The following is an 11,992-nucleotide window of genomic DNA, read 5'->3' on the forward strand; positions in this document are numbered from 1 at the left end:
GGGCCACCATATTTGAATTGAAATAATTTTAAGTTTCTTAAAAAAAAAAAAGACAGAAAACTGGAGTCAGTGAGTGAGGTACTTATTGGCCAACATGTTTGCAGTTAAAAAGGACCACCTGTCTGCCTTTGCTTCACTGTCATTCACATTCACATTCACATTTACATTTACCTGTAGCTGTACGGTTAGCAGTGTTGTGTTGTTGTTCAAACATAAGCCTGTAGTAAAAGTTAAAAACGTAATCTATTGTCGCGTGAGAGAGAGAAATGAGAATGTTACGATTACCAATCTCATAATAATATATACTAATTCTAATTATCACTTTCTTAAACATATTTAATCACCCCTAATTATTTTTTCCAACCGCCCTTCTCATTTTGTTTTTAATTTAATACATATTTTCCATATGGTTTTGTATATTTTTTTATTCATTTTACGAACCTCAAATCTTTAATTTCAAGTAAAAAAATAAAATTAATAGCTTGAATCAAATAATTTAGATTTATTTTCCGTAAATAATAGATATTTTTATTAAAACCAAACCATACGACGTCGTCTCTTCCCATCCTCATTTACATATGTATATAAAAGTATAAAATTGAAATTTCAAATAAAATAAAAAAGTAAATAACTATTTATTTTATTACTTTTTTAATTTTCATATAAAGTATCTATTACTACCATCTCTCAGTTTATATCACCATTACTGCCGATCTCTATTTTTTCGAAGCTCTCACCAAATTTTCTTTTCTCTTTTAAACAGAAAACACAGCCTCAAAACAAAATTCCCCTACAAGATCCGACCAGATCTAAACCCTTTGTCTCTCGCTGTACCTGTAAATGTTTTTGTATATATTCCTCGATTCATCTGTGTCAATTAACCTAAACATTTCCCCCAATTCTAGCGCTTAAAATTAGGGTTCCGCCGATACTTCCATAATCCCTCCAATTTTCCCCCAAATTAGAGGTTTTTCTTCCGTTGAACAAATGTATCAGATCATGAGCTAGGTTTTTGTTCCTCAAATTCGCATCTTTTTTCTTTTATAGACTTTTCAAGTGCATGAAGATTTGGTGCTGCTTATGCTTCACCGAGGACGACGAAGACGAAGATAAGAAGAGAATGGCGCTAATCGACGACGACTCGGATGGTAGTATCGGAAGTGACGAAGATGTGCAGATGCAGTTTGGGCTTGCACTGGAGATGTTTGAGGAACCGCTACAGAGGCCGTTCCCCGACTTGATCACTGTGTTGCGTGAGTCTGATGACATGGGGCCACCGGTTAGGAGGGCTCCCAGGTGGCGCTCGTTGATTCGCGAGCCTAGGCGGTATGAGGGCGAGAGTAGTAGTAGTGGCGTAGGCGTCGGCGATGGGGGCTCGGGTCTTGCAAACGACGATTTACATCATAAGCGTGCCAAAGTGTTTTCTACTTCTCCTCCGTGAGTCACTCACACTCTCTGTGTGTTTATAACTTGTATTGTCAGTATAAAGTTTTTCTGTTTTAGTCTGATTTTAGTATATGTTTTTTGGTATAGTGATCTGTGTTTTGTCCTTAGGGTCACAAAATTGATAGGGATTTATGTTTGAAGTTCACAGTGATATTTTGACTGGGATAATTTGATATTCTATGATAAAAGTACATTTTTTTAAAACTGTTTCCAGGTGTCATTATGGAACAGCAATGCTTTCTGACCCTGGGGGTCCTAGTTCATTGCGAGACAAAAGTTGTAACATTAGGATGGGGTCTTTGGTTTCTCCCGCTAATGAAATCTTGTACCACAATTATATTTGGAATAATACCGGTGATGAGAGTCCCTTTGACCCTACCGGTGGAACAGGTGATGGAAAAGAGAATGGTACCTCAAAAACGGAAGATTTTGAAGTCCGGATGGATCTTACGGATGACTTATTGCATATGGTAGGGGCATTTCTTTTTGAAGAATTCTTCATCATAGTTGTTTTTGTTTTTTAATTGTATGTAGTTTCAATTTGCGTTCTCTATTTCTTCCCCAGGTCTTTTCTTTCTTGGACTATGCTGATCTTTGTCGTGCTGCTATTGTTTGTCGGCAGTGGAGAGCAGCTAGTGCTCATGAAGATTTTTGGAGATGTTTGAATTTTGAAAATAGGAAGATATCTATTGAGCAATGTGAGTTTATTTGATACACCTTTGTTAAACTGTTTTTTTCATTTTTCTTTTTCAATTCTTTAGAAATTGTGTGAGGATGGGAGGACGTTGCAATGTAAACTAAAGCATTAAGTTGGTGTTCTTGAGAAAAGTAGTATTGCTTAAAGAGTCTTTTGCAATTATGCTCAAGAAATCATAGTTGGGGTCAAAACTGTGTGGTATAACGACTTAGTGCCTATGTACCGATATTGTCCAAAATTTCCTTGAGAAACCAATCAGGAAATTGGATTTTTTTAATTTTTAAATCTGAGAACATATCAGTGGCAATTTGGAGTACAAAAATATGTTTGGTAGTATAAATGGAAACACATTTGTTGGGCAAAAAATCACTAGTGGAACTTTCTTGGAAATGGTGCCTATATGGATGAGCTTAAGAGGGATCTGGTGGGGCTTTTGAGTTTGTTGATTACTTGGTTGCCTATTTTGGTTTTGGATATGGTTGTTTGGATATTGACGGTGGTATATTGTAAGAGGAAAGGAAGAAGAATCAAACTACAGAATTGATCTTGGTCATTGTTATGGTTTCCTGAATTTTTCTGTTCCTTTTCTTTGTTCCAGTATACTGTTTCTTGATTAAAGAGAGAGGGTTTTGAGGGGATTAGGTTTTTGAAAGAGGAGCGTTGTTGGGAGAGGTTGGAAGGAAAACAAAGATTGGAGTTCGTTTCCAGTGTTTTGTCTTTTCTGTTATAGAAGAGAAATGTAAACTTGTTTCTGAGGTTTTTGAGACTTATTTTAATGAGTGGAAAGTAATATGTTGTTTGTTAAATCCCTTTTTGCAAAAAAATTGCCAAACAATTACTTCAATTACATCTCAGATACATGCAGCACTCTACCTAGAGTTTGTGAGACCTATGAACCGACCATTGAAGCTGCCAACTTTCAAATCTTCATGCATGCAAGGATTGATTGTCATTTTCTTTCTTCAGCAGATATACTTTCAATTTATACACAATGTTCCTCCACTTTTTCCCAAATTATTTTTTTGTTACTTCATATTTCATTGATTATTCAATTTACATCAAGCACAAAATTACACCTAATTAACAAATTGTTAAACACTTGCATGCACTTTTGGAGGAATAGTTTGTTAAAATTACTCATGGAAATTGAGTAATGAGCTTTAATGGGAAACAATTATGGATTTATGAGACTGATGTCTAAAGGCTTCGTAGGAGGGTTATAGAAGGCTAATGTTGGGAAGGTTCCAGGTCATTGAGTCTTGGCACTTTTGTAGTGTTAGCTTGGAGCTAGGTTTCGTGAGCTTCATTTATTGATTCTAATAGTTTCTCTAAGTATATATGTTCTTGTGATGGTAGCGGTTGAGAGCTAGTTTTTGGCACTATCTTTTCTGTGGTAAATTTCCCTTGAAAAGTATCTTTCTCAAATTTCTGTTTCTTGACAGTGATAAGGAGTCAATTTTGGCAGACTACAGAGGTGGTGTAGTAATGGTTCATATTGGAGTCAACAATTTGTTAAAGCAATAGTTTGAGTCTTTGTAGCATTTTTCAACCTTGTATGCTCTATAAATGTAAGAAGGGTCGGTTGAAGCGGAATTAGGAGGTCAGCATTAGTACTTCGGTAATTCAGGTAATGTTTTTCATGGACAACTGGATAGAGTGCATTATCACCAACCAAGGCATTTTATTTTTTGGCCAGACCACTGTATGGAAGACTGGCACAGTGGATATGCTTGTAATGCGTCAGCATATCATTGCTGGTCGGTGTTCTATGTGTAAGAAAGGTGGTGAATTTGAGTATTATCATTTGCATTGTGCATTTTTCAGAAGAACTTTGTTCTTTATTCTTTTGTTGGTTGGAATTGACTGGGTCATGCAAAAATAGTGATTGAAATGCATGAAGAGAGTTGTATGATGGAGTGTGGTTCCTATCTTCTCTGTGACCAACTATAACAAGGGAATTGTGGGACAAATGATTCTTTCTAAACCTGAATTGGGAGGGTTTATTATTTGAGTTCTGTCTATTTTGGGGTATTTATGTCCTGGAAGATCTTTTTGTCACAGAAAACCATGTTTCTAAAATATTCTAGATATGAGCAGTTTAGTTTCTTTAAATATTCGAGTGAGACTCTTTAATGCTGCTCTTGGTTTTTGTGGACGACATGTTGACGCTTTTGTTAATCACTCTACATGCTAATTAAGTCTTTTATTTCTTATAAAAAGAAGCTTATTAAATGGTGAGATCTGGGGAGCATAGACTCTTGCAACATGGAGAACTGTTTTTATCACATCTTATGTGGAGTTATATGTTGTGAATAAACTATTTTATTTTTGAAGTTAAAGAACTTCCAGTAACTTTTGAAGTTATGAAACTTCCAGTTACTTTTGAAGTAATGGAACTTCTAGTTTTGAGATCTTTGAGCTTTTGGATGTCACCTTTTTGTTTCTTTTCTCATACAGAATTCTATGTTTCCTGACTGCTATTGGTCTTAGATGATAATTTTGTAGTTTTATGCTTATGGTTATTTCTTTTACTTTCTATTAGGCCCTTTGGATTCTGCTATAATATTTTTTATTGTTTAAAATATGTATGGACATATGTTTATGAACGAATTGCTACTATTTGATAGCGGTTTGGAATCTGATTGGAAATATAGAAATTGCCAAATTAGTGACTTTGCTAACGCAGTCAAAAAATTGATAAGAGTGCTTCAGATTCTGTAGTTTTACATATGCTTGAAAGCTATTGATTTGATCAATAACGGTAATCTTATGTATGAGCTTTCAGAAATTGTTCTTCAATGACTATATGTAATTATAGCATGAAACTTTAATTATGGTTTATTTTAGCTATGGCTTAATCAACACTGATTTAGCTTGATGAATTAATGATCTTATTTATTTTTTTATTTTTTATTTTTAAAATATTTGTATCATATCTAAGTTGCCACAGCCTGTTTAAGTATGTTCTTTTCATAATTTAGAGATAGCGCAAATATCTTTTATTTATTTGGTTTATTGTTAAACTTATGGCAGAATTACTCATTGGTCATTATATTTTCAGTTGAGGATGTGTGTCGGCGATATCCAAATGCTACAGAAGTGAATTTATATGGTGTACCTGCTATGCACTTGCTTGTCATGAAAGCGGTATTATTGAGGTAGTTCTTTTATTACATTTGGTGTTGCTGTTGTCTTTAGATGAATATTCATTGCCTTGGATGCTTAATTTTTATGAAATCGTTTTGTGTTCTCAGAAACCTTGAAGCCTTAACTTTGGGGCGATATCAAGTGGGGGACACTTTTTTCCATGCATTAGCAGATTGTAGTAAGTTGAAGAGATTAAATGTCTATGATGCTACTCTTGGTAATGGTATTCAGGAGATACCAATAAACCATGATCAATTGCGTCATCTTGAACTAACGAAGTGCCGAATGATGCGTGTATCCATCAGGTGGAGCAATGTTATTATATTGAGTGGTTATTTACTGTCAATCTTGTCAATATTTGTTCTAAAAGTATCTTTGTAGGTGCCCACAACTTGTGCATTTGTCCTTGAAACGGAGTAACATGGCACAGGCGGTGCTTAATTGTCCCCTTTTGAGTCTCCTTGATATAGTTGCTTGCCACAAGCTTTCTGATGCAGCCATTCGTTTGGCGGCCACTTCATGCCCTCAATTAGAATCATTAGATATGTCAAATTGTACATGTGTGAGTGATGAAACACTCCGTGAAATAGCCCTCCATTGTGCTAATCTTCATATTCTCAATTCATCGTACTGCCCAAATATATCGCTTGAGGTCAGTCATTATGTTATAGGCGGTTGGCATTTTTCTTTGTATTATTCGGATGTTCTTTTATTTGACACGCTTCTGTGTTTCTTCTTTGAAGTCTGTCAGGCTCCCCATGTTAACAGTTCTTAAGCTTCACAGCTGTGAGGGTATCACATCAGCTTCAATGGCTGCGATATCTTATAGTAATATGTTGGAGGTTTGAATTCTAATGCTTTATTTTTCAGGTGTTTCCCCATGTTAATTGCATTCAACATGTCAAAACTAATACAATAAATTTTTGCAGGTTCTGGAGCTTGATAATTGCAACCTTTTGACTGCTGTTTCTTTGGATCTTCCTCGTTTGCAGAATATAAGACTAGTACATTGTCGCAAGTATGCTTGGCTACTCCATCTAAATTTTCATTTAGTTCTTCTCTGTCCCAGAGGATTTCCTCAGTTTCTTTGTATCTAAATTTTATTCTCTTTATCTATTTCTATTTTCTTGCAGATTTGTTGAATTGAATTTGCGAACTATCATGCTATCATCTATAAATGTGTCAAATTGTGCTGCTCTCAACCGCATTAATGTTATGTCAAACTCTCTTCAAGTATGTTTCTGAAGGAGATATTGTATCTTTATTGTCAATTCATTAATGTTTATTTAATTGAGAGATTTCTGAGTGGTTTTGTGGAAATGCAGAAATTATCATTGCAAAAGCAGGAGAACTTGACAACATTGGCATTGAAGTGCCAGAGTCTGCAAGAAGTAGACCTTACAGATTGTGAATCGTTAACAAATTCTATTTGTGAAGTGTTCAGTGATGGTGGTGGTTGCCCCATGTTGAAGTCTTTAGTTCTTGATAATTGTGAGGTTTGTGAATAGGCTACTTCAACATGTGTGTTATGCGTTGTTTAATGTTCCCATGTTTGGCATATGCATGGAAAGATGCCTTCGTACTTGCTCATGATATTCATCATGCTTTTGTCATATTTTATTTTTATGACTGTTACTGCTAAACCCAAAAGCTTAGACTAATAGGTTAGGGCCTGAGAATGGTAATAGAGCCCTAACAGTACCTATCACATGCAAGATTTGATGATTGAACACAACTAGAATCACAACAACAGATACACACAACAAAATTTAATTAATTATAATGAGGACATTGAAACACAAGTCCACTTGGTCAACCTGTATCTGATACTATAAAAGCAAAAGCTTAAGCTAGAGTTATGGGCCACCAATATATTTAAGCTCTAGTTATTTTGTTCTGAAAAGTTTCTATGTGAAGAATATGGTTTTGATAGCATTGTTATGCCTTTGTCTTTAATGTGTGTCTTGTTGGTTTATATGCATGAACTGTCAAACTGATGCCTTCTGACTTTTTCATGATATTCATGGTTTCGGAAAGTTATCCACATGAAGAAGTTGGTTTTGCGAGTGGTGTACTAGTGTTGCATCATTGTCTCTTGTATATGATCATTTGTATTAAATATTTTCTTAAATTTTTTATCAAATAAATAAACAGAATTTTTTATATATTAATTTACTGCATTTTTGGGTTAAGATAAACTTAGAGTAACCTTGTTAACTAAATGGAAAACAACTGTGTAAAACCTTGCTGCGCATTTACTGGAAATTGTTATTTTATCAGCATTGAAGATAAGATTTAAAAACAAGAGATATCTTAGGCTTGGGTGGGGAAAAGATGCATAAGTATATCTAGCTTGATATGATAGGTTCACATGCTGAATTTAAGTTTTCAGAAATTAACATGCACCATTGTCTGTGAGTTGATATAGTTTTGGTTGCCCTGAGTATATCTAGCTCCCTTTTTGTGTTGCACCGAGCAGGTATATTGATTCTATAATACCACTTCTAATGACTTATCTGTTATGGTGTCTGACTGAATTTTACTTTTTCCAGGGCTTGACAGCAGTGCAGTTCTGTGGTACATCTTTAGTCAGTCTCTCTCTTGTTGGTTGCCGTGCTATCACATCTCTTGAACTAAAATGCCCCAATCTTGAGAAAGTCTGCTTAGACGGTTGTGATCATCTTGAAAGAGCATCTTTTTGTCCAGTAAGAATGATTGCACAGTTGCCTTTCCTGCTTGAATACACATGATATATTTCTTTGTTTGTACCTTTTTTTCTAGATTTAGTTCTTCAGTGGGAGTGGCAAATTCTTTGAATTGATACTTCTAGTTCTGATAATTCTAATTCCCAAATTCAAACCTGTCTAGTTACCATATTGATTTAAATCGCTCATTTATGAGCATGGGGAGTATTTTAGATTTGATAAATGTTGAAATCAAAATTGATTACAATATCAATGTATTGATTGGGTCCAAGTAATGTTAAGAACTGAAAATGTTCTCCATGTTCTCATCTCTTTTTTGCAGGTTGCTCTCCGATCACTCAATCTGGGTATATGCCCCAAGTTGAACTCACTTGTTATTGAAGCGTCAAGTATGGTGGTGCTCGAGTTGAAAGGATGTGGTGTATTGTCAGAAGCGTCCATTAACTGTCCTCTTTTAACATCTCTTGATGCTTCTTTTTGCAGGTGTGTTGTATATAGTATCTTCTTTGGTGGCTCCTTTTGGTTGTGCTGTGATTAACATCTTTTTTCATTTTCTATGCAGTCAACTTAAGGATGATTGCCTGTCTGCAACTACTACTTCATGCCCACTGATTGAATCATTAATACTTATGTCATGCCCATCTATTGGTTCCGATGGACTTTACTCATTGCAATCACTTTCAAATTTGACTATGCTTGATTTATCATACACTTTCTTGACGAATTTGCAGCCGGTTTTTGAGTCTTGTTCACAACTGAAGGTAAGGTTTTATTTTCTTGTTTTCAGATAGATGCATGATTCTACTGCTGATATGTGGCCTTTTATCACTTTGTGTACTAATGGATATAGGCCAGCACCTAGTAGAGGTTTTTTGCTTTTCTATTCTTCTCATATAATGTTTCTGTGCTATTTTACATTTGTATAAAAAATCCTTTTTAACTTTTTGTAGCCTATTTCAAATATGGGCATGGTTTTTCTGTTTCATTTTGGTAGAAGTTGGTTTCATAGTAGTTTATAGATCCTGGGTATTGTTTTTGTGTTGTTCATTTGTATTGGATCTTTTGCTGGTTAAGTCTGATGTCGTTATCAATGTTGTTTGATTATTAAATGAACTAAACCATAGGTGTACATAAAGTGCTCTGTTAGTTTCGAAAGTTTATCCTATACATTGTGCCCTAGTGATACTCAGACATTGGACAAAACCCAGAGCCTCATATTTTCTGTGCCTTGTCAATTCAATCATATTTGTGCTTTAGTCTGAAGATTATTTTTGAGTTTAAAAGCTAATACCATTTAATCCTTTTACTTGAGGAGGATTTTGCTTATGTTACCAATGTTTTGCCTTCTTTATCAAATACTTGTCTAATATAGCAATACTTAGTTCAATTGCTGAGATAGGAGCTTCTTTGTTTCTTATTCTGCACCCTTCTTTGCTCTTTTATCGGCTCTTAATTTTCTGTTGTTCTTTAAGGTGTTAAAATTACAAGCATGCAAGTATCTCACTGACACATCATTGGAGCCTCTTTACAAGAAAGCTTCACTCCCATCTCTTCAGGAATTGGACTTGTCTTATGGGACCCTTGGCCAGTCAGCTATTGAGGAGCTTCTTGCATACTGTACACACCTCACTCATGTTAGCTTGAATGGTTGTGTAAATATGCATGACCTGAATTGGGGTTCTAGTGGTGGTCATTCTCTGGAACCAACTGTATATGGCTCATACGGGATATTTTCTCAAGAGAATGTCCATGAATCAATGGAGCATCCTGATCGTTTGCTGCAAAACCTCAACTGTGTAGGTTGTCCAAATATTAGGAAAGTTCTCATTCCACCCCAGGCACGCTGTTTCCATCTGTCATCATTGAACCTTTCTCTGTCTGCCAATTTGAAGGAAGTTGATGTTGCTTGTATCACCTTGTGCTTTCTCAATTTGAGGTATGTATTAACCTTTTTCTTGGTTTACCTTATCATTTATATTCTCTATTATGCACTAATATTTTATGTTATTCAGCAACTGTTGATCATTGGAAACATTGAAGCTTGCTTGTCCAAAATTAACAAGCCTGTTTCTTCAGGTATGCAAATTTGCCTCCTGTAATCGAAATCATTTATTATTTGGACTTGTCTTTGCAAATAGACTACTTTGTGGTGTTTGTTTTGTGGCTTTTGTTCTGGNACACAAATGGCAAGATCTTCCTATACTGGAACAGGAATAGATGAATGGAATATAGACGGATTAGCTGAACACCAAATATTAAATATTTTACAAGAAATGACTATGGCAGCATTAGCTCATAAATCATATGACAACACTGATCATCAAATAGCAAAAATATTAGTCTCAGGATATGGATAATTTATTTGAAGGTGCTTGATTATTTTTTTACATGTTGATCATCAGTTACTTTGCCATAAAGTTCATTGATATGGATAATTTTGGATCCACTTTCTGATAGATTTGTGTACTATCAAATTGCTAGAATTAGAGAATCTAGACTAGTTTCTTTCTGGGGGCGCTCTCTCTACCCCATTATTCATCATGGAAAAGCTGTGTCCTGTTTTGTTCTGAATTATCTTACTATCAGTGTCATATTTATATACTTATGTGCATTATTTTTACTTCAGCCTTATTTCAGTCATTATTAAGATTCATTCATTGCGTCATTACTCTGTGCTTTTTTTTTTTTTTTCATTGCATGATACTATTCCCATTTGACACCGTTTCTTAATCTTTTGTTGCAACTGGGGCCTCTATTAGTCTTGTAACATCAATGAAGAAGCGGTCAAAATTGCCATATTGCAATGTAGCATGCTTGGTTTTTTATCTTTGACAAAACTTGTCCAAAAACTTTTCCAAAATGGTTCCAAAAATGGTTTAATTTTTTCGGTTTAAATGAACAAATCCTCCCACCTTCGATTTTGGAAGGATATCAATTATTTGCCAAAAATTTCAACAACAGTATAAAGATCCCTTACTTGCATTTTCTAGTAATTTCTTACTTGCCTGGATAATGAGTTGGCAATTTCATATCACTACACCTCCTCCTCCAAAATTCAAACAATTACAAAGAAAATTCCTTATTAAATGGTGGCCTAGTTTTTCCATCCAAAATGTTAGTCCACCAGCTGTGCAGATATAGATTTCTCAACACCCTCAAATATGTCAGCCTCAACAACAATCAACATTTCTAACACAAAAGTCAAAACTTCTAGCTGAGCTAGCTCAGTGCCAGACCCCACAAGATATGGACAAAATTATAATAGCCATCGGATCTTCCTCTTCTCAAAAGGTAGATTCAGACAAAACCAAATCTCCAAGTCATCAAGATGAGGATGGCTATTTTGTCATGTTCCAAAACTAGATGGATTATGAGTTCAATAAAAGACAATAACTCAGCACTGAATGACTCAGCACTGCCTTTTTTCCAATTTTCAAAAGTTGCAGCTTGATATTCAAGACTTTTGGCAATGACAAAATTTTATCCAGCCAACTTTATCACTTGTCAGAAGCAAAAAGCAACATTGTCAAAATTTTCTCTACAAGAATTGAAGACATCCATAAGACTTATCTTTTTCCAAAGTATACAATTGTTAAGCTCCCCTGACAACAAACAAGATTTTTCAAGAGTCCATTAATGAGCATTATCCTTTGTCTACCATTTTTAGAGTAGGTCCCCAATAATTCAAGACACATATCCAAGACAGCTCATCAATTATCAACAACTTTATCTTTTAGTCTACATTGTAATAATGTAACGGATTCAAATTCTAAAGTTCTTCTAGATTAAAACCTTCTAGATTTCTATAACCCTTAAATTAATCAAGAAATAAACAGTGCACGGATGAACAGCAATCTACAGCAACTGCTACAGTGCATGAATAGTAACAGTGAACAGTGTTTTTGAACAATAATTTGCTATAGTGACTACGTTTTATGGCTGTTTTTTTGTGCAGTTTTTAATTTCTAATCACTACTTCTATTGACTCTACTTGGCT

General features: G+C 34.9%; 1 protein-coding gene across 1 annotated transcript; it reads left to right on the plus strand.

The window, feature by feature from the left end:
• Positions 1-686: 686 nt before the first annotated feature.
• LOC116135687 (F-box/LRR-repeat protein 15) lies at positions 687-10,812 on the plus strand. Its single transcript, XM_031421405.1, has 16 exons — positions 687-1,437; positions 1,661-1,916; positions 2,012-2,144; positions 5,205-5,301; positions 5,398-5,595; positions 5,672-5,942; positions 6,034-6,132; positions 6,220-6,308; positions 6,424-6,523; positions 6,616-6,786; positions 7,843-7,995; positions 8,318-8,478; positions 8,558-8,756; positions 9,468-9,931; positions 10,008-10,071; positions 10,755-10,812. The coding sequence occupies exons 1-15, from the start codon at positions 1,061-1,063 to the stop codon at positions 10,015-10,017; spliced, it is 2,778 nt and encodes a 925-aa protein (XP_031277265.1). The 5' UTR covers positions 687-1,060; the 3' UTR covers positions 10,018-10,071; positions 10,755-10,812.
• Positions 10,813-11,992: the final 1,180 nt, after the last annotated feature.

The sequence above is a fragment of the Pistacia vera genome, unplaced genomic scaffold (genome assembly GCF_008641045.1).
Source record: "Pistacia vera cultivar Batoury unplaced genomic scaffold, PisVer_v2 Contig109, whole genome shotgun sequence".
NCBI classification, from domain to species: Eukaryota; Viridiplantae; Streptophyta; class Magnoliopsida; order Sapindales; family Anacardiaceae; genus Pistacia; species Pistacia vera.